Here is a 23,911-nt window from a genome sequence, read left to right on the forward strand (position 1 = left end):
AGCTAAATCTCTGTCTCTGTCTCTGTCCCCCCCCCCTCTCTCTCTCTGTCCTCTCTCTCTCTCTCTCTCTCTCTCTCTCTCTCTCTCTCTCTCTCTCTCTCTCTCTCTCTCTCTCTCTCTCTCTCTCTCTCTCTCTCTCTCTCTCTCTCTCTTTCTCTCTCTCTCTCTCTTTCCTCTTCCTTCTCTCCAGACTAGAGATCATATCCCAGTAAATTGCTAGCCGATTGAGCCAAGTCATCCAATTTTTAATGTTCTGCCCTAAATCCTTCCTTTTGCTGTTTGTGTGCTAATATTTTTATTATTGCCCAGCCCCTGCCTCATGAGATTTCTTCCAGACTTCATTCAAGGACTCGCATCTACCACCAAGGGACAGCTGCTGCTTGTTGCCTTCTCCTGGAGAGCCACATCTCCCCATCTCCACCTTTTACCCAAATGTCAATGCCCCTTGCCAGCAGAAAGCTGTATCCTCTTCCATATCAAAGGGCTGGAGATGTTAGAGCCACCCAGGAAGGGCCCTGTGTGAGTCCCTGTCTGTATAGGTCCAAGGCTGCCCCTCTACTGGATTCATCTTGGCACACTGAGTGCTGCTGGCATAACTAGCCTTCTCACTCCTGAGTCTACTAGATCAGACAAGCCAACCTGGATCAAAAATGCAGGCACTAAGGATATCAAGGGCAGAAACAACATCATCAGCCATCCTATCCACCCCAAACAAGTAACATCTAACCCATTTCCTCAGGGCGGGTTTAGGAACAGCAGCCCTGCCACATTGGCCCCTGTCTCATCAGATATTGGCAACCTAAAATACCTATATGGAGAATCCTTCTTGGAGTCCTTGCAGGACCACATGCATTATAATATCTGGTTTTACCTGTCCCAAACTTTTGTTTGAGGCAGGAATTGGAGATGGGATTGTGCTCAGGCCCTGCCTGCTTCCAGCATATAAACCTGCGGCAGGTATACAAATACCATCTATGCTGGCTCTTGTAATTGGGGAAAGCCTTCATATGAAGGACCAGCAGATGCTCGGATGTTATGCACCCTCCAGGTTATAATGCCAGAAAATAACACTTGTGCCCAGGCTTAAAATTGCACCAGTGACTGTATAGAACTAAAGAGGGGCAACTTTGCTTGTGCCAACTATGAATGCATCTTATATGCTAAGACTCATGTTTCCTTTCCCAATGGCTGATGTTTTTTACCTGTGAGAGTTATACTCTTAATTATATCCCAGCTAATCTGCTTCATAACTCCCAATGCTGCCTGAGACATCTAGCTGTTGTACCACCCCACAAGGAACTCTTCTAGTCTCAACAACAAGTGGTCTAGTGCTGAATGAGAACTGTACATTGCCTTCATTTTTTCCTTGCTTGGGACACCAGGGCTGGTGGTAGGAGCCTATGAGGGTATCCTATATTTGGCATGCATAGTGGCAAAAAGCATTAACTATACCTCCTCTGCCATTGCACTGTTATTTGTGACAATCACACTGCCTTGATTACGCTTACTCCACCAGCAAGGGTGCAAGGAGATTAAAAACATTTGTTGCTGTGATATGACAGCAGCTATGTCATTAAGGAACAAGTCAAAAATCTCAGAAAATTTGAGGAAGATATCCAACAGAATGAATGGGGGATGAGACCTGTTCCGGTGGCTCACTCCCTGGCTCATGCCTATCTCGGGTCCCCTAATTGCAATTTTTGCCTCTTACTAATTGTGCCTTGCCTATTCAGGTGCATGAAGAACATCCTTATGGGAAAGATGAGACTTTTCACCAATCTGTCAGTCAATCAGATGCTCCTAGGTGGGTACTGGGCAAGTGTCCCCTGTTGACCACTTTGCCCCTTTCTAAGCACGAAACAGCTCTAAAAGAAATGACCTTCACCCCTGCTCCCCATCAGGTGCCACTCTCATCCAATTATTAAACCATAATGTGGGGAGTGTTAGTCCAAAAGCCTCCTCCCTCAGAGCTTAACATGCTCTTTCCCTAGGCAAAACTAGGCCCATGCAGTAAAGGCAGCAAATGTTTAGCCCTTACTGGCTTTCCCTGAAAGAAGAACTCTTTGGAATAGCTATCACCATATAAGGCAGCAAGATTCCCCAAATCCTGGAGGTTATTAAAGGTCACCTGAGACAATAGCCAGCATTTCTCACTTCCTCTAAGTGGTTCTTTTACTGGCAATAAACCTTTCCATTGTTCTTGATACCTGGATGTCCCATGTGGTTTTCTGGCAGAGTCTAATTTACTCTAACAGCTATATTTAACAATAGCTTACAAAAGCCTGAACATATGTCACTTGATGCTTATGGACCATTTAGAGTCACCTCCAACATTCTATTAGTTTCAGCCTTTACCCAGAAAGATTACACGTCAATGTACTTCTTACTGATACTTAATGGCTGTAAAGGATGGTCACTACTGGGTTCTAACCAAGAAAAGATGAAAGTCTGTGGGAAAATATTACTTAAAAGAACACACTTCATAGAATATAAAGAGTTACATGACCAAATCAGGATTCAGGTGCACATTTGCCAACTCTTAAAATTCAGCTCTTCATTTCAAGACAGTTTGTTCCATTTAGAGGAGCTTGAATTTATAACCAATGAAAAATGTGAACAGAGTAATGGTATGCGTGGATTTTTCTCTTAAGAAGCTCTTGCTTAAAGATTGTGGAGTACAGGCTTTCTTCATTGGACTCTGAATGAGAAAAGTCTGACAAGCAACAGAGAAGCTATATTTAAAAGAGCAAAACTGAAGAAAAGAATCAAGAAAAAGAAAGGATCAGAGCAGCTGAAAAGAATGGCAAAACAGAAAGGTGACTGAAAATAAGGGAATGGTTTGCAGCTCTAGTCCCATGTTCCTTGGGGAGAAAGGAAGCTAAAACTTACACCACAAATGTAGCTGTTGTATAAATCTATAGCTCCTTCCAAACCTCAAAACCTATGTAGGGTTTACCAGCATCAGTCAAGATACCCTTTCATGCCTAATATCTCAGATGTCACAAGGAGGTGCCATCTTTAGGAATTACTTTCTGTCCAAGGTTGTCATATCAGTCTTGGACAGCAGTACCATTGTCTAAGGGCCATCTCAGGCAAAATAAATAGCCTCTACCAGTAGACAGCTCATATTACAGGAATTTCAAGGACATTCAGGTAACGTTAGCTATTTGTAAGTGGCTTGTAGCTAGGTAGGCTCTAAGACTGAACTTTCTTTGTTATGGAGGAAAGAGTCCACCACTCAGAGACAACCTCATGTAAAAAGATGACTTTATTGGGGAAGTGGATAGCTGACCGGCCAGAGAATCAGCACAGACTCGGGAGCTGAAACTGAGACCCCAAACAGCCCACAAGGTAGGGTTTTTAAAGGCAAAATCCATGTGGTCAAGCCTGGCCACACGCAGGTGGCCCAACGGGATTTTAACACACACCTAAAGATTGTCAGTGGGTAATGGAGTTACAGCCAGTCTCATAGCACCTGTTTGAACTAACCTATCATTCTGGCTTGAATTGGCGTGTGAATTTGGGGGTCCTCACACAAAGTAGGCAGATATTCTTACTCAAGGGGGCAGGAATAAGGCTGCTCCTTCCTGGAAAGGCAAAGGGGGCTGAGCTGTTTTACTATTGTTAACCAAACAAGGCTGTAGATCCTGTCTGAGCTATTGACAACCAAACAGGGTGCAGATCTCACAACCTTATCACAACAATCAGCAGGGCTTTCCACATTTTTTTGGGTCTCAACAAACAGCATGTTTCCTGACCCTGGGGACTTGTGAGAAACCAGTATTTTGATTCTCAGGGGTTGAGGGGAAACTCCTGGTATATTAAAAATGGAGTTAGTTTTGGGTCCCCTTCACACTAGGAGGCCCTTCCCCCCTGCATATTCAGAGATTTAAAGCTCAATGAACAGCCAAGCACCAGTGGATATGCCTGTAATCCTTGCTACTCAGGAGACTGAAATCTGAAGATCAAGGCTCCACTCCAGCTCAGGCAAGAAAGTCTATGAGATTATTTTTTCTAATTAAACACCAGAAAGCTGGAAGTGGGGCTGTGACTCAAGTGGTAGAGTTAGTCTTGTGGACAAAAGGTCAGGGAAAGTGCTGAGGCCCTGAGTTCAAGACCCAGGACCAGCAAAAAATAACAACAGCTAGGCACTGATGATGTGTGCCTATAATCCTAGCTACTCAGGAGGCTGAGATTCACAGGATCTCAGTTTGAAGCCAGTGGACAGTGTTATATGGGAATTCAGTCATGAATAAACAGAGAGTCCATATTTTGAGAGGTCAAATTGGCAGTCTATTGGAGAGCTGGCTTCTGCTGGTGGACTCCAGTCTCATAGACCTGCAGCCAAGTAGAGAGCTCTAACCAAGCTTTTAAAGACAAAAAGCACATGCTGGGATGGGGCACTCAAGCTCAACAAAAGCAGACCATAAACACACACAAGAAAGAAAGCTTTTTCATGGCCCTAAACAACCATGATGCATCTTCATTCTTTGATGCAGGACACTACCAGCCCTCCTGGAGCTAGGTATTTGCAATGTAAAGGATAGCTTTTCTCACTTCTAGGTCTTTGAAGCTGGGTAGAAAGTCCTCATCACCCAGGTAGGTGCCAGGATGGCTTGTGAGAACAATGCGATATTAGTTAGACCCAGTCTCCTTACTTCAACAGAAAAGTCCATGAGACTGTGTTTCCAAAATAACCAGAAGAATGTAGAGCTGGAGCCATGGCTCAAGTGGTAGAGTACCAACTGAGCAAACAAACCAAGCAAGCACAAGGCCTTGTGTTCAAATCTTGGTACAAGCAAAAAAACCCCCCACAAAACAAACAAACAAAAACCCTCACACATGAGGAACCAACACATAGAGCTCTGATGCACATACAACATTCACCTAAAAGAATCTCACCTCTTCTAGTCATAGAACAGGAGAGGTTCTGACTTGGGGAAAATCTAATTGGTAAACATGAGAATTTGATAACAAACCACCTATCCTCCTTCAGGAGATAGCTCAGAATACAGGAGATGCTGCGAATATGATCAGGCTTCTTTAGCTGCTTACAGTGGCCTTCACTCATGGCTTTTCAGATTTCAAGAGCTATCAGAATTATGAAGTTACATTAGTGGCTTGCAAGCAGCTTGCAACCAGGCAGCTTCAAAAATTAAGCTGTAACTAGTGACTTAAAATTCAAGGAACAATTCTAACTCATAGAGCTATGAGATATCCATTCACAGCATTCAGAAGGAAGATTCCCATTGGAGAAAGACATAGAGTGGGAGAAGTTCTGAGTTGGATGAGCTAAGAATATGAGGAAAGAGAGGATCAGCAGTTAGAAGCCTCAGTCCATGCAACACAGGTCAGCTGAAAAATTAAAACAGCATCCGGAGCTCAGAGAATGAAGGGCATGAGAAATAGTGATCCTATTCTTCCTTAGTTGACCAAGATGCAATGCCTGATGTTTGCTGCAGAAACAGCACCAAGCCTGTGGCTACCAAAACATCCAGGAGCTATCTAGTGACTTGGAGGGCTTGCTTCAAGGTAGTGCTGAGAGCTCTGAGTGAGCACAGGATCTGAGGAACACACGATATTCCTCAGTTTCATCCTTTCCACAGGATGACAGAACTACTTTGTTGAGTATAAAAGAACGGAGACATGAAGTCAGAGAACCTGAGTCATTCAGTTATTCAGTCACTCACCATTCCAGAACTCAGTGTATTAATTGTTCCTCTGTACATCAGGGTGACACCCCAAAGGGTGTTCCTATGGTGCCACAGGATACACAACTGAAGTCAACTATAAAGCAAGTGGAAACATACCCAGCCCATAAACTTAAAAGTACTGTATGATCAGCAGTAGCTTCTAGTACACAAATAATGGAAGCTTCTCAACTACAAGCAGCACAAGACTGAATAATAGATACTTGACCAGACTCACCTTTAACTCACATATAACACATATGTGTTATTAAAAAACAAATGACCACTAATTCTCCTTTATAAGAGTGGTACTGGAGGACCAGCCCTGGTGACTTAAGCACATGGGAAAATGTTTGGAAGCTATACTGCATCACCCCTCTACACATACAGTATAAAAACCTGCACAGGGCTGGGAAGGTGGCTCAGTGGTAGAGTGCTTGCCTTGCATGCATGAGGCCCTGGGTTCAATTCCTCAGCACCACATAAGCAAAAAGAAAAAAGCCGGGAAGTGGTGCTGTGGCTCATGTGGTAGAGCGCTAGCCTTGAGCTGAAGAGCTGAGGGACAGTGCCCAGGCCCAGAGTTCAGGCCCCACAACCGGATCCCCCCCCCCAAAAAAATCTGCGCAAACACTGAAAGCCCTATCTCTAAGGAGGGTAGCTGAGCATAGTGGCATGCACATGCGATTTCAGTGGCATGCACCTAGATATGTGCATAGGCAGGAATGAGACTGGATGCTAAAAAATAATTAGTGAAAAACAGAAACATTCATACCAGCCTAGCAAGTACAAGGCTCTGAACTCAAATCCTCAGTACTGCCAAAAAGATGAGAAAGAAAGCGGGGGGGGGGGGGAGGGGAGAGAGAGAACCCTCTTTCAGTCAAAACTATTTTCAGTAGAGTAGATCAAACTAAAGAATATCAGGGCTCAAGGACAAGATAGGTGTGTTAGAACAGTCAAATGAAGAAATAGGATAAGTAATAAATATATACAAGTGGAACACCAAACCTAACAATCACAAGCATAGAAGAAGGAGAAGCTGTGAAAGCCAAAGGAATGGAAAATATATTCAATACAGTAATATGAGAAAATTTCCCAAATTGGAGAATGAAACAACCATCTAGATACAGGGAGGTTTTAGGACACCTTAAAATGAAGTTAGGAAAGAACACTCCATGACACATCATAGTTAAACTATTTAAATGTACAGAACAAAGAATGAATATTGAAAGCTGCAAGATCAACACATCAATTTACATATAATTGCAAATCCATCAGAATAACAGCAGATTTCTCACTAGAAACCTTAAAATCAAGAAGGCCATAGAATAATCAATGTCAAGTACTAAAAGTAAACATTGCAGATTAATCTGCCATGCACAGCTGTCATTCATAAAAGGACAAATAAAAAAATCTTCCATGATAAAAACTAATTAATGAACATTAAACTGTCACTCTAAAAGGTCCTCAAAGGATTCCTATAGAGAAGAGGAAGATAAAATAACCCCAAAAATGGGGAGAAAATAAATTCCATCAGTGGAGCATATATTCAAGTGAAGAGTCAGAAAGAACAAAATACTACAAAACATTAAAATGGCAGAGTTTGCTACATACCTTTCAAACATAACACTTAACGTTAATGGGCTCAGTTCTCCAATGAAGAGACATATAATGATAAATTGTTTTAAAATGTATAAGTGAAATCATTTCCTCTAAAGTCAGGAATAACACATGGGGATTCATACTTTCAACTCCTGTTTAATATAGTATTGGAATTCCTAGCCAGAGCAATAAGGCAAGAGAAAGAAATAAAAGAAACACAATAGGGAAGGAAGAAGACAAATTATCCCTATTCACAGATGATAATGATCCTATACCTAAAGTACCCTAAAGTACTAGATCTGATAAACATCTTCGCCAACATAGCAGCATATAAAATCAACATACAAAAACCAGTAGTTTTTCTGTAGATCAAGGAATCATTGGAGAAAGAAATTAGGACAATTCCATTTATAATAGCTTCAAAATAATTCTATGGATAAACTTATCCAAAGAAGTAAAAAACTTCTGTAATGAAAACTATAAAATCTTTTTTTTGTGTGTGTTGGTCGTGGGACTTGATCTCTGGGCCTAGGCTCTGTCCCTCAGCTCTTCAGCTCAAAGCAAATGCTCTACCATTTGAGCCACAGCGCCACTTCCAGTTTTCCAGTTGGAGATAAGAGTCTCATGGACTTTCCTGACCGGGCTGGCTTTGAACTATGATCCTCAGATCTCAGCTTCCTGAGTAGCTAGGATTACAGGCTTGAGCCACCGGTGCCTGACTAAAACTATAAAATCTGGAACAAGGAAATAGAAGTTGACATCAGGAGATAGAAAGGCCATTTATGCTTGTAGATTGGCAGAATCCACATTGTAAAAAATTGCTTTATTATCAAAAGCAACTGATAGATTCAATACAATCTCCATCAAAATTCTAATGTCATTTGTCACAGAAGAAAATCAAAATTCATATGGAAGCAAAAATAAAAGACTGAATAACCAATGCAACCCCAAGCAAAAAAAGCAGATAGTATCACTATATATATATATATATATATATATATATATATATATATATATATATATATATGTATATATCTCAACCTATACCACAGAGCCACAGGAACCAACACAATATGGTCATGGCACAAAAAAAGATGTGAAGAGTAATAGAGCAGACTAGAATATCCAGAAATAAAACAACATAGCTAGAGCTGTCTGATTTTTGACAAAGCAGAAAAGATAGCCTTTGTAACAAACATTGGTAGGAAACCTAGCTATCTGCATGCAAAAGACTGAAAATAGAATCTCATCTCTCATCCTATAGACCAAGCAATTCCAAAGAACTTAATGTCATAACTAAAACCTTAAAACTACTACATGAAAATGTAGGGAATGCCATGCACTGGTGACTCACACCTGTAAGCCTAGCTACTAAAGCTGAAATCTGAGGATTGTAGTTCAAAGTCAGCCTGGGTAGGAAAGTCTGTGAGACTCTTAACTTCAATTAACCAGCAAAAAAAGCCACAAGTGGAGCTATGGATCAAGTGATAGAATGCTGGCCTTGGGCAAAAAAAAAGCTCAGTGAAAATTAAATTAAAAAAAAAAAAAGCTCAGTGACAGTGCCCAGGCCCTGAGTTCAGTTCTGCACAGAGAGAGAGAGAGAGAGAGAGAGAGAGAGAGAGAGAGAGAGAGAGAGAGAGAGAGAGAGAGAGAGAGAGAGAGAGAGAACTCTTGAAGACCAGGCATAAGTAATTATTTTCAGAGTAGTATGCAATAGTCCAACAAAAAGAGGCAAGAGTGATGAATAAGCTTTCATCATATTAAAGTTTCTGGCCAGACTCTGGTGCTTCACACCTGTAATACTAGCTACTGTGGAGGCTGAGATCTGAGGATTGAAGTTTGAAGCCAGTTCAGGAAGAAAATTCCATTAAACTACTCAGAAAAAGCCGGAAGTGGTGTTGTGGCTCAAGTGGTAGAGTGCTAGGCTTGAGCACAAAGAGATTAAGGGATAGCACCCAGGCCCTGAATTTAAGCCCCAGGACCAGCAAAAAGAATGAAGTCACCTCACATCAAGATAAACAATTACCAGAAGTAAGAGACAATCCACAGAATGGAAGAAAATAATTAATCAACTATTGACTGGATAAAATGATTAGTATATAAGCCAGGTGCCAGTAGCTTATACCTGAAATCTTAGCTACTCAGTAGGAAGTGTGTGTGAAAGAATAGCCTGAAAAGGAATGTTAAGGGAAACTTGGAATATGGGACATCCATGAGACCAGACATTGAGTACATGGGGCACAAAGTAACCTGTGGGGAGTAAATAAATACAAGGTGTAAGGGGTAAAAATTGAGTAAGGCAATGCTGAGAACACTAGTTGGGTTTGGCAGAGCACAGGATGATGCCAAAGAAAGGGGTAAGTAACTGAAAGAGGCTCCAGATTGCTATGTCTGCTTGAAAATGCTATGTGAGGAGTGAAGGTGAGCAAGGAGCTCATGATCAGATTGAAAGTGTAAGGAGTTGTGCCAAGAGGCTGTATGGGAGAGGAAATATATGAGTGGGGTTTCTTGGGGAAGATGCTACCTGAGGAAGATGGTCAAGGTAACAGTCAAAGATAGCTATAGCTATAAGGAAACAAGGGAAAAACAGATTGCAAGTGTGAGCAGGATGCAGAACACATTACTAGACAACTCAGTTTTTTTCAAAACCATTGCAAGGAAACCAGTGAGAGTGGGTTGTGTGGCCATTCTGCTTTGTGCTCCTCACCCTAGAATCATAGAACTCAACAACATGAATGCTCTACCCTGTTGCTCCTCCAACTAAAAATGTATCCCAGTGGGTAGGAGCAGAGAAGCCCCTATGGGAAATTGAACTTGGCTCCAGAAAGGGTTTGTGATAGTGGCCACATCCAATGACATCAGCACTCAAATGAGAGGCAATGAACATCTCTCTCTTTTCTGGACTTGACAGTCTCAGCTGGTGATACCTTCTGAATATGGTAATCAGATTTCCTTGATAATGTGACTAAACAGTATTTAGCCCCATCCCCTGTAAGAAACATTGTGTAGCTTTGCCTGTTGAGAGTGCTCTCAGGAAACAGTGGGGTATGGCATCTGTTTCCAAAACCAGGATTTGGTTTCAACTCCTGAATGTAACATGCTTGCCACAAGCTTGACCATTGAAGCAGATGTCTTCAGTGGGTGTCTCTGGCCAGGGCAGGAATTGAGTCTGGGTACAGGAATCATGAGTAAATTTGTCACCAGTCCTATCAGTGAGTTATACTGTTGAGTTCCAACAAGCACCACCAACGCCTTAGCTTGTCTGTGTATATAACATCATATCAATGTCAGGGTCTAAGTGTTTGTAGGAAGGAAAGGTAAGGGCCAGAGATGTATTGAGAAAAGGAAAGGTCAGTGAGGAGATGGACTTTAGAATAAGGATGGAGTTGGTATGGGGATTGGAAATTGTTTCCGCTAATATGTTTCTGATTTTATCCCAGCTCCCATTCACCTTTTTAGGGCAAAAATTTCCATTCTCCTGCCTCAGTTTCCCTAAGTGTTCATCTTTTCTTCTCCTTCCTCTTATTTCTGTACCTGGTCTAGTTTCATAGGAGAGTATCTTTTAGTTTTAACATAAATATTGATATACTGAAGACTTACTGAACAACTCTCAAGTACCAGCTCATCACTCAGACTCAGAATTTGGGGGCTAGGCACTGATTTCATTCACCCCACTAATGCTGTTTTCCTGGTTAGAATCTGTTTACTACATCCCCTTGGCATTTCCTGACTACTTCCACCCTTTATTAATGTTGATGGAGCAAGCTACCTGGGGAATATAAGTCATGGTTCTGGGATTGGGGGCCAGAAGGGGCCTGAGAAGAGTTTTTCAGAATCATCAGCGTCTCAGCAGCCTCTGCCATCTGCGGATGCTCCACACCCTAAGAAATTCTAAGTATCGAAGCCCGCTCTGGGCCATTGGAGAACTACAAAGTAAAGAAAAGAGAAAATGGTGACTAGGAAAGCACACTTTCTCACATCTGAAGTTCTTTAGAGTCCAGGCCCCTTGAACACCCATGCTTACCTCAAATCCTTCTGATCTTCCCACTCACCAAACTATTCCCCCTTCCAAAATTCTCCATCCCACTCATTAACAGTACCTGTAACTGCAGTTGAACAGGCTCAGGGGTGTTAGACAGAGGATGGATTCAGCTTAAGTATCTTGGAACAATTGAGAAGTCAGAGAATTAAACTCTCTGGCAGGCACATACCACATGGAGACAGAGAGGCAGGATTTCACATTATCAGAATGTGCAAATCCAATTGTCTGATGAAACTTTAGCCCTTATGGCAAATGCAAGTCCTTTCTGATGATTTTCCTGTTTTCATTTCATAACTTGTTTTACTCTTTCTTTTCTGTGAGGGTTACAAAAAAGATGATAGGGATATTGGTCTGCAAAGTTATCTGGAAAGATGTGATTACTATTCCTTTCTGGTGATACCATCTTTCTTCCAATTCCACAGGATCTGGGCAAACAAGCCTGGCTCATGTCTAGGGTATTTCTTTCCTGGATCACTGGCTCTAGCCATTCTGTCCCTACTTTTCAGTAGGACCTGCTGTCTCTTCATCTTTCAATATGGAGTTGCAGTCCCCACAAACTGAGCATCTACTAGGTTACAGGCTCTGTGCTAGTCCTCGTCTCAATATTTATAGGTATAGAATATTCTCCTTCCATGATATCTAAGAATGGGATGATTGGAAACCAAATTGCCACGTGTCCAAAGTCTCACCAACAGGAAATATCAAAGCTAGGATCCTTGTCTCAGGATGATAATCTGAGGTTCTGCCTTCTCCCACTCTTTTTCTCCTCCTTCTTATATTTATCTTCCCCCTTCCTACCTTGCAGGAAAACTAGCTCAAAACCGAACACACAATAATACAAGACACACTAGGCTGCATGATCTCTGTTTTACTCACATTGTGGTCAAGGTAGGGGTCACAATAACAGAAATCAGTATTTCCATTTCCATGTTTACAGGGGTAAAAAGCAGAGGCAGAGTGTGCACCAGAGGGTGCTGGGAGCTCTCTTGAGGGTCAGAGATCACGGGTGAGAATCTGATATTACCAGGACTTCCAGGGAGGCAGGGAACTCTAAAGCTGAGCTGTAAAACCTGGAAACGTTTTGAGAGGTTGAAATGCCGCCTAAACAGCACTTGGAATGCTGAGAGCTGGCCACAGAAGGTTTAAGAGAATAGAATGCCACCTTCCTTCCTTAGTGCTGGAAAGGCTGAACTATGATCCTTGGGTGCTGATGACCTTTAAGGCTAGATAAGGTGGACTTCATGTCTGGACTTTCCCTGGGCTGCAGTCTCCTGTTCCTAAAGAATAAGGGAACTAGTGTCTCTCACAAACTCTGATATTGGCTCTGATAGTATTACTATAGATTTTTTTTTTTACATTTTTCCATGGCAACCTTCCCTGGGTGAACTCAAATAAATATGCTTGCTTCTGGGAACTTGGGGCCCAAATGCTGGTGAGCCTTGAGAACCCTGGTCCCCCCCATCCTATCCATGTCTCTATGTTTTTCTAATTTTCTTTGGCTCTGATATCCTGTCATGCTGCCTGGGTTGCAGTTAGCAACACAGGGAGAGAAATGGGATGGGAATATTGGAATGAGAACAGGAAACTAGAATGTTAGAATACTGAAAACTTTGAAGACTAGTCCATCTTACCTGTCAATTTGCAACTGGGATACTCAGGTCTAGGGAGAGGTGATTTTTTTTCCCAGAAAATAAGATGGCAAGTAGTGTGTGGGCTTGGAGATGAAATCTGTGCCTTCTGGACACAAGGAAGGAGTCAGGGTAGGGGCTGGTTGGCGGCCCTGACCCACTGGCAATCAATCCTACCTGTTGCAGAGTAAAGTAGGGATCTGCCCAAGGCTGAGACACTGTTTTCCTTGACATGAGTGTAATACACTCATTTCACTGTGGGGTGAACATAATCTGTGTTAGATGATAAAAACCAAATAAGCTAGACACCAGTGGCTCACACCTTTAATCCTACATACTTAGGAGGTTGAGATCTAAGCATCACATTTCAAAACCAGCCCGGGCAGGAAATTCTGTGAGACTCTTATCTCCAATTAATCATCAAATAGTTGAAAGTGGAACTCTCCAATTAATCATCAAATAGCTGAAAATGGAGCTGTGTCTCAAGTGGTAGAGCACTAGCCTTAAGTAAAATGCTCAGGGACAGTGCCCAGACCCTGTGTTCTAGTCCCAGAACCAGCATGGACAAAAAAGCAAGTGAACTGCCTTTAGGAGAGGACATCTTGGCCCTTTAGTCTTCCTGTAAGCCATCTCAGTATCCACCTCCTACAGGAACCGTTGAACAAATTTCCATGCATTCCATAAGCTGTTGCATCTCAGAAATCTAATTTTGTCTTGTTTTCCTTCTACTCTTTCAAAATTTCTAGTGTAGAGCCAACTTATTTTAATCATTCTAAACTGCTAGTTAGATTAAAATATTTTCCTATTTCTTTGGCTACTTGGGCTGCCTCCTCTCTGGATATCTTTCTGTGAATTATTAATGTATTTGGTTTATGCATAGTAATGATGTAGCAGGGACAGGGTAATACAGGTTTTTACCAAGATGAGGATACTAAAAGTGAAGAAATGGAGAGTGCGAAAAGCAAACTAAAGTCAGGAAGTTAGGCACCAATGGCTCAGGCCTGTAATCCTAGCTACTTAGGGGACTTAGACCTGAGGATCCCAATTCAAAGCTAGCTCCAGACACTCTCACCTCCAATTATCCACCAAAAGGCCAAACTTGAGCTATGTTTCAATTGATAAAGTGAGTGAGGGACAGCACCTCATCCCTTATGCCAGAGAGATAGAGGGGGGGGAGGGAGAGGGAGAGAGAGGGAAAGAGTGAGAGGTGGGGGTAGAGAGGAGGGGGAGAGAAAAGTGGGGGTGGAGAGGAAGAGTCAGTAGGGAATACTGGCCTTGGAAAGTGATTTTTTTTATGGTCTAATTAAAACATGTTTTTGGTGGTGGTGGTGGTGGTGGTGTTGGTGGTGGTGGTTGTGGACCTTGAACTCTGGGCTTGGGCACTGTCCCTGTGCTCTTCAGCTCAAGGGAGCGCTCTACCACTTGACCCACAGCCCCACTTCCGGTTTTCTAGTGGTTTATTGGAGATAAGAGTCTCATGGATTTTCCTGCTGGCTTTGAACCGCGATCCTCAGATCTCAGCCTCCTGAGTAGCTAGGATTACAGGAGTGAACCACCGGCGCCCGGCTCTAAAACATGTTTACACAAGGTTTTATTTTTTTTTTCTTGTGGGAGTTCTTAAGTCTGTGACTTTATGTCTTTTGGTCAGTTTTGGAAATTTCTCCTCCATTTTCATTTAAAATATTGTTTCTTTCTTTTGTCCTCACCAGACAAGCTGATTATAAATGACACCTCGAATTCTCAACTCTCTCTTCTCTGTTCAAATTTCCTTTAGGTCTCTATGCTTTATTTCAGATATTGGATATTAGCTATTGCTAATTTCCCCCCTCATCTCACTCCTAGACAACTGAACTCTGATAGTTTATTTCATAGGTTAACATGACTGAATCAAACATTGTTTGTGGGCATATTTGAGAATCTCTTCAGAGACAACTGACATTTAAATATGTAGGTGGAATCAACTGGATTGCTCTGACCAATGTAGAAGAGCATTAACCCAATCCACTGATAAAAAAGAAAAAGAAAAAGAAAACAAAAAACATAAGGAAATAAAGCTTGAATGCATCCTTTTTTCTGCCTGAGGGAGGAAACTGGAATATTTATCTTCTGTCTTCCATAACTCTGGACTTCAGACCTTTAGACTGATGGGAATCAGCCCTATTCACTCTCCTGCGTTCAGAACTTTGATCTAAACCTCCGGTTTTCTGAGTCTGTAGCATGCAGAGGGCAGATTGAGGGAATTTTATGATTCCATAATTACCTGGGCTGATACTGTATATGAATCAGCCACATGATTTAGTGGTTCTGTTCTTCTGGAGATTCTGGACTAATACACAAACAGCTGCTTCCTCATTACATTTCAGTATTTTCTTCAGGCTCACTTTTGACAGACTAAGCTATCCCATATTTTTCCCATTGCAAAACTTGTAACGTTTTGAAGTATCTCATGTACTTTTATGGATTCATCTTTTATCAATAATATAATTGATTATGTACCAGTGCTTCATGCCTGTAATTCTAGCTACTAAGGAGGCTGAGGTCTGACAATCATGGTTCAAAGCCAGCCTTAGCAGACAAATCCAAGAGACTTACATATAAAATTAAAAAAAAAACTAGAACTAGAGGTGTGGCTCAAGAGGTAGAGTGCTAGTGATGGAAATAAAACTGAGAGGTTGAGGCTCTGAGTTCAAGCCCTAGTAAAAGCACAATTGTTTCCATTTATATCTTTATACATAGTGAGCTTAAATTTGTGCATGCAAGTTTCTTTGCTCCCCCCCCCTCTGGTGTTTCTTGAAGAATTCCTACTCCATGAGTTTCATGACCAAGTCTCAAGAGACAGATCCACAACAAAGCTGATGCACCAACAGGGAAGGGTGGAGGAGAGTGGAGGGCAGCCAGTAGGCAGAATGCAACAAATATTACTGCCACCAGTATGGGATAGAGGCCTTGGACCAGGTACTGGAGCTACTTGCTGCTTCTGGCTCTGGGTGGGGGAACTAAGCTCAGACAAGCTTTCTCACTTGTCCACACAGCCCAGTGCTCTGGCCCAGCAGCACCAGATTATATCCACTCAGGGTGGCTTAGCTCAGGATGTTTTTTTAATAACACAGAAATAAATGACCAATATTTTTCTGTTATTGCAGCAAAAGATCATTGTTTCTTCAAACACAAATACACAGGTACACACACACACATACCTGCAGACACAAAGTGAAAACATCTTCATGTTTATGCATGCATAAGTTTGAGTGTATAAGCAGTATGTAATGACAAGATAAATGAAGACATGGCTTACAAAACTACTCAGAACCCCACTGAGAAGTAATTATATGATTGCACAGTGCTGTTTGGAAAGCACATGGAAACACCCCAGTTTCCAAATTAACAATGGAAGCAGGTAAAGAATATTTAATCTCAGTCAAGAAATTGCCCTACTTCATTCAGAAGGTCTCAAGTCTTATAAAATACCTGAAGTCTTCAAAAGCAAAAGCAAATATATTGGATAAAAAAACATTTGGCACATTTACAAACAGGCTAGCAAAAAAGCAGTACTCTAGCTAGGCCTCCTCCTCTTGGCTCTTACTTCAAGACAGAGACCCCACAACTGTCCAATAGATGGTGAAATGCAGATGGTGAGACCTGGATGGCAGCAATCTTCATGCAGAAAGGTAGGCAGAAGAGACAGGTCACACCCATCCTCCTCCCTAGCTCTTCCTTCTTTTTTCATTATGATTTTTCTTTTTGCCAGTCTTACCTTTTACCATCTCTCCATCATAATTGCCATATCACTTTTGGTCAAGCCCAGGGTCTTTTCATGTGCTCCTCCTTATATCAAGAACATGCCTTGATCTGCACTAACCACAGGGGCTGGCCTTACCTCCTATACTCACCTTCTCAGATCACTGTGAGCAGTAATTTCTCCAGCTTCAACTGCCTGTCCAGCAGTCACCTGGTATGGCTTCTTTACCCTCAACCCCCATCCACCTTTTGAATGCCACAATGCCCAGACTCCTGCTCTAGCTTCCCTAGGTAATCACCTCTCCTTCCACCTCTTAGAGCCTGTCCTCTCTCCACATATCAATGGGGTTTAGTATGAGATACTGCTTTCGAAGACTTCCAGGCTCCTTCCAAAATAAAATGCTCCTGGAAAGCAGGAATCTGATCCCTTGCAAATGAAGCCTTCATCCCCTCTGTATGTCGTCCTCAGCCCATAGTTCACAGAAGAGATCTGAGGAGCAAACCTAGGTGGTCAGGAGATTTTGTTCTTTTATTTTATATGATGCATGCCCTGCTATCTTCCCAGCTTCAGTTCCATTATTCCTTGTCACTAGAAGACTAGCTGTTAGTTTTGGACATAGAACTTGATAAACTTAAGACTCACTGAACAACTCTCAGATCATCAGTCAGACTCAGGAACTCAGAGGCCAGAGCCCAATTTCATTCACCCCACCTACACTGTTTTCCTGCTAGAACCAGCTTACTACATCACCTCACTGTTTTGCAGCTATTCCTACCCAGTATTTATGCTGCAAGAAGTGAGCTACCTGAGGGCTTTTAGGACTGATATGTAGAATTGGAGTCAGAGAGGCCCAAGATGAGTGCATGACTTTCAATGTAGTGATGTGATTCCTCATTAAAAAAAAAAACACATTGGCTTTGTTTTTTAATTTCTTTGGAAAATCCTTTGCAGCAACACTGATTTTGGTACCAAAAGAGATTCTAATGGATGGAAATTTTAAGGTGAGTTTTCTAACATAGTTTCTGCAGATTTGCATCAAGCATCAGTGGCACATGGTGCTTAGGTGTAAGCTTCAAAAGGTTAGGTCTGCCACATCCATATTGCCCTGCTAGTTGCAACTAACATGTCCTCTCATCTTTATTTAGTGTAAGCCCCAGTATTGGCACCAAAAAGTTAGGAGACCTCATTTCAAATAATAAAAAGCTGGCACTGTGGTTCATGTCTGTCATCCCAATTTGTGAGAAGCTATTTGAAAAATAAGGAAAACAAAAACAGTTTGGAGACATGGCACAAGCAACACAGTGAGTTTTTCACAAGCACAATTACCAGAGTTCAAACATGAATCTACCAGGTGCCAGTGGCTCACATTGGTAATCTTAGCTACTCAGGAGGCTGATATACAAACAATCACTGGTAGAGGCTAGCCCAGGCAGAAAAGTGCACAAGACTCCACTACTCATGATCCAGCAAATCACTGGCCTGCATGTGTTGTTCATAGGGCAGAGCTCTAGTGGAGTAAGCAAGGAAGACAAGCAAGTGCAACACCGTGTGTTCAAACCTCAGTACAAAACATACATCAGGACATACACACACACACACACACACACACACACACACACACACACACATATATACACAAACACAAACACACACACACACACAAATCAGTGACTTGTGCTAGCAGACATGAGACCATGAAAAATTAAGGAAGTATAGTATTAGGTCCAGAATAAACAGGTTTATCCTTGAAAAAGAATAAATTCTTTCTACATGTAATAAAGCAAGATTTCTCCAGGAAAGGAAAATATTCCCTAGGGTTTAGGATGGCCCTTGTTTTAGCAAAGTAATAAGAGAATATGGAGTGACTATAAAACTCCATGTTGCTTTTTAAAATTTTTTATTTTATTATAAAGAGGCTGTACAGCAGGGTTACAGTTACATGACTAAGGTAATGAGTACATTTCTTGTGGAGCATTGTTACCCCCTCCTTTGTTTTATATTGCTGTTTTAAAATGCTAGTAGTTGACTTTTTCACTGAAAGCTGACACTCTACCTTTTGAGCCACATCTCTACTTTCTGCTTTTTGCTGGTTAACTGGAGATGAGTCTCACAGACTTTCCTGCTCTGGCTGGCTTTGAACTGAGATTCTCAGATCTCAGCCTCCTGAGTACCTAGGAATAGAGGTATGAGCCACCAATGCCTCCAATGTTTTGTTTTGTTTTGTTTTGTTTTTGCCTGTCCAGTGCCTTGAACTGAGGGCCTGGGAGTTGTCCCAGACCTTTTGTGCTCAAGGGTAGCACTCTACCACTTGAGCCAAAGCTCCACTTCTGGCTCTCTTTTGTAGTTTTAAGAGTCCCAGACTTTCCTGCCCAGGCTAGCTTTGAGCCAACATCCTTAGGTCTCAGACTCCTGAATAGCTGAGATTATAGTCATGAGCCCCCGGCATCCAGCATCCATGTTGAATTTTTAAAAGACAAATGATTGCATACATACAGCATATTTCACATCCACAAGGATTCTGGTATGGGAACAAGGTTTAGGGAGCTCAACCTTTCATTTCTCTCTAAGGCTGCAAGGTCATACTTTTTTTAATTTTTAAAAAATATTTTTCATTCTAGACAAGCCCGGTACTAGTGGCTCATACCTGTAATCCTAGCTACTCAGTATGCTGAGATCTGAGGGTCGCAGTTCAAAGCCAGCTTGGACAGGAAAATCCGTGAGACTCATCTCTAATTAACCACTAGAAAACCAGGAGTGGTGCTATGGCTCAATTGGTAGAGTGCTAGCCTTGAGCTGAAGAGCTGAGGGACAGTGCCCAGGCTTGGAGTTCAAGCCTTGTGACCGACAAAAAAAAAGTATATATTTTCATTTTCTTTTTTATATCTTTATGTAGTTATACAAAGAGTTACAATTCAAAGAGTGAGTTTGTGAATATAAAACGTGTAAGCCGGACACCAGTGGTCATGCCTGTAATCCTGGCCAGTCAGGAGGCTGAGATCTGAGGATTGTGGTTCAAAGCCAGCCTGGGCAGGAAAGTCCCGTGAGACCCTTATTTCCAATAAACCACCAGAAAGCTGGAAGTGGTGCTGTGGCTCAAGTGGTAGAGTGCTAGCCTTGAATTGAAGAGTGCAGGGACAGCGCCCAGGCCAGAGTTCAGGCCCCACAACCGACAAAAACAAATAAACAAACAAAAACTCTAGATCAATGTCACCACTTCCATCTTCCGTCTTTTTCCTCCATCTTTACATAGTGCAGACGGCCTGTTCAGTGCCGTGAGCACAAGCGGCCACAAGGAGGCGAGTGGGCGGGACAGCAGAGAGCTAGCAACAGTGGATCTCAAAGCTCATTGGTTAACTAAGTGAGAAGGGCATTGTTGTAGAAGGTGGAGCTCGAAGCTGATTGGCTTTTGTGGAAGAGCGGGAAGGGAAGCTCGAGCGAGCTCGTAAGGAGTTAGGATATTCTCCGGGAACTCCGTGACTGTTACTTGCTGCCGGCTCTGGTAACCATACACTACCATAAGACTAGAACCCTCACTCTCTCTACCTTACTTGTCTTCTTTTATTTTTTTCTTCCATACGGCTTGAAACCCCAGTTTTGTTACCTTTCTTGTGTTTCGGGGGAAGCCCCACGGGTCACCGGACACCCCACATGACCCACCATACCTGACAACCCCCCCGCCACCCCCCTTGCCACCCCCACTACCCGAATCCCTTCAGGGAAAGTTCTTAAACTCTTTCTCCGGAGGCAGGACTTGTACCGGTGCCTTTCACTCTGAGGTGATATTTAATGAAATTGTCAGGATTCCCAAAGACGCCGCCATGAAGCCTGCTGGGGAAGCCTCTAGAGAGTGTGGAGATGACGACGCAAAGGATCGACTTGACCTTCACTCTTGTAAAAGTGTGGAAAGGAGTATGGGAGTTGGTGGGAGGCTGTGGAGGGAATGTGGAGATTTCATAAGCGCAGATAGTGTTTGTTGGTCCAAGAGAAAAAGTAGTAAATTATAAAATTGTCTATTGACAAAATTAACGCTTAGCACTCTGTTGAATAAATGAATGGGTAAAAGAAAACAATAATTTATAGAGTTGGGTATTTAGAAAAACAATATGGTTTTCTGGGGTGCAAGAGGGTAATCAGTTTAAAGGGTAGGCAAGGGAATAAGGTTAAGTTGTAGTGAAAGAAAAACCTGAACAGGTTGTTAAGGGAAAACAATATATGGCATACATAAATCTAGGCATTGAGGATATTTGGAACACAATCCTTGAAAAGTAAGATTCCAGGAATAGTGCTTGGGTTTCACACACACACACACACACACACACACACACACGTGTGTGTGTGTGTGTGTGTGTGTGTGTGTGAATGTGCCTGAAAATGGATATAAAGAGTAAATAGGAGCTCTTAACCAGGTTGAATGTGTAGGTGACCTGTGCCATGAAGTTCCTGGAGAAAGTTAATTTGTGAGTTAGGGCCTCCTGCAAAGAAGAGGAAAGAACTAACATAATCAGGGTAAAATCTGGAGAACAAATGGAAGAAAACTACCAGGCACCTCAGATAGGGTTTTTATAAGGGCAAAGAAATTAACATAGGGATAGTACATGTGGCCATTCTGACCTCTACTCCTGAACCTAGAATCACAGAAGCCAAAGACACATCATGCCATGCCCTGCTCTTCCACCTTCCAGTGTACCATAGTGGGCAGTCTGGAACCCACAGTGGAGGGAGGAGGGAAAGAGGATTCTATGTCTCTGTGACCACTACCACAATCATGGCACTCCTCCTTAAATCAAGGGAAAATATATTTGCCTTTTCTGGGTACCTTCAGAATGAATTGAAAGAGACACCTGACTTCAAGATCAAGAAACAGCAAGGCTTCTTTCCCCAATTCTAACAAGCAGGCCTGGATGCAGACCATGGAATCAGGTCTCCTCAGTGAATACCTCTAGCTAGGGATGAGGCTGAGTTTGAATGGAGAAAGCAGTGAGTGGTTCTATCACTGTACCTGACAACATTGCCTGGAGCAAGTATTTATACAATATCTTATCAGAGCTGTGTATAAAACATCATATCATTATTAGAAATACTAGAAAGGAGAAAAGAGGGTGGATTGAAAGTAGACAACTTAGGTAGTGAGGTGGTGTCAGGATGGTGGATAGAGTATATTGAGGTGGTAATGGGGTGGGAGAAAAACCCTCAATAAAGCTGTTCCTGGTCTTTTACAGCTGGACAGGGGAGCACTGTATCTCAGCCTGGGGATAGGCCCTCTTTCACCATCCATGAGGTAGGAGAATCTGTTGGCAATAGCATAGGCCCCCATCAAGCCCCTGCTCAAATCACTTCTGCTGTGTCCCAAAGACACAGGTTCCATTTCCAACCCAACACTCTGCTTGCGATCTGCTTTTCTGAATTAAAAAAAAAAAACACCTCTTCCTGGGCCTGAGTACCCCAGTTGTAAACTAACAAGTAAGATGGTCTTCAAGTTCTTCAGATGTCTGACATTCTAGGTTTTTGTTCTTATTCCAAAACATGCCCATCCCACTTTTCTCCATGGCTGTCCTGGTATGGCCATATCATCATCTATGATCTCTGATCATACAGGCAATCTCCCAGCAGGCTCTGATGCTCACTGTGCCCCCAGCATCTTTGCCTCTGATGTTTACCCCAGTGAAGGAGGGACAACAACTGCTGGCTTCATTTTCTTCTGTGCCTTGTGGCCCCCCGAGTCTGACAATTCTGTGAGTAGAACAAAGACCAGGCAATCCACTGTGTGTTGTCATTGTGTGTCCTACCTTGAGATTGTTTCCATAAGAGGTAGGAGGAAGAATAAGAAAGAGATGAGACCAAGGAGATTAAGGGCTGGGGAAGGAGAAGATAGAATCTTACACCAATGGGCAAGGACAGGGATCCTGGCTTTGACATTTCCTATTGGTGAGACTTTGGGAAAAGTGGCACTTTGTTTTCTGACCATCCCATTTACAGAAGTTATGAGGGAAGAATAGTCTGTACTTAGAGAAACATTGAGAAGAGGATTGACACAGGGCCTGCTACTAAGTAGAGCTTCAGCCTGTAGGGACTGCTACTCCACATTTAAAAAGAGGAGACTGAGTTCTACTGAGAAGCAGGGCCATGATGGGGAGGGCCACAGACACCTAAAGGAAGCTCCCTGGGAATGAACCAGGCTTGTTTTTCAATTGTGCAGATTGGGTAAAAGGGAAGCAAGATCCTATCACAAGCAATGAACAGTATTTCCAGGTACATTGCAAATAAAAATTCAGATATCTGTGATTTACCATCAACTTCACTATAACCTGGGAAGGCAAAAGTTGATACAAATTAGTATCTCAGGAAATATGCCAAGAAAAGAGGAAGAGAAAGGAAACCAGGAAAAGCAGGAGAAAGAACTTGTAATTGCCACATAATTCTGATAATATGAAATTCTGCCCCTGCTTGTCTTCCTGTGGTACATGTCTGCCAGAAAATTTAATACCTTGATCTACTTTATTGTCTCCAGATGTTCAAGTCTGATTGTCCATCCTTCTGCCAACCATGGCCTTCTTGTATTGCAGCAACAGGTAAAGGGAAAGAGTGGGATGGAGAACCCTGGGAGTTGAATAGCTTGGTGAATGGGAGGAGCAGAAATATTTGGATCAAGGGATCAAAGGAACTGAAGGGACACTTGGCTAGGTTCAAGGAGGTGATTTCCCATCCACCATTTTCTTACATCCTTTACTTAACAGGTCACAAATGCCTCCAACCAGGCTTTGGTGCCTTCAACTTTATCAGCCATGGAGTGGCAGGAGATGGTGCAGGCTGCTGAGGCTCTGCTGGCTCTGAAATATGCTTCTCAGGCCCTTCCTGGCCCCAACTCTCCAGGCCAGTATCAGAGTATCCCACGTAGCTTGCTTTGTAGCATTAATACATGGACAAAATAGTTCAGAAATGGTGAGGTGATGTAGTAATCTGGTTTCATCTTGGAAAGCAACATTGGTAAGGTAAATGAAATCCCGGCCAGGCCCCCACTCTCCTGAGTCTGAATGATGAGTTGGTAGTTGAGAGTTGTGTAGTAAGTCTCCAGTTTGTCGAGTTTTGAGCACAGCATTCAATGGCAAGACTCCTGATTGCAAGAAAGAATGGAAGTGAGGCTCTAACAAGAGCAGAACTCCAACAGCTTACAGCATGTAAAAGAGAATAATAAAGTCTGTGTTCTGCAAACTGG

The 23,911-nt window shown here is 42.5% G+C and overlaps 1 protein-coding gene across 1 annotated transcript; it reads left to right on the forward strand.

The window, feature by feature from the left end:
* Positions 1-20,516: 20,516 nt before the first annotated feature.
* On the forward strand, positions 20,517-23,627 carry LOC138839833 (doublesex- and mab-3-related transcription factor C1-like). Its single transcript, XM_070039353.1, has 5 exons — positions 20,517-20,619; positions 21,918-21,976; positions 22,294-22,430; positions 23,207-23,267; positions 23,433-23,627. The coding sequence occupies exons 1-5, from the start codon at positions 20,517-20,519 to the stop codon at positions 23,625-23,627; spliced, it is 555 nt and encodes a 184-aa protein (XP_069895454.1).
* The last annotated feature ends 284 nt before the right edge of the window (positions 23,628-23,911 follow it).

Source organism: Dipodomys merriami, unplaced genomic scaffold (genome assembly GCF_024711535.1).
Source record: "Dipodomys merriami isolate MVZ:Mamm:240054 unplaced genomic scaffold, mDipMer1.0.p SCAF_3, whole genome shotgun sequence".
Classification (NCBI taxonomy): Eukaryota; Metazoa; Chordata; class Mammalia; order Rodentia; family Heteromyidae; genus Dipodomys; species Dipodomys merriami.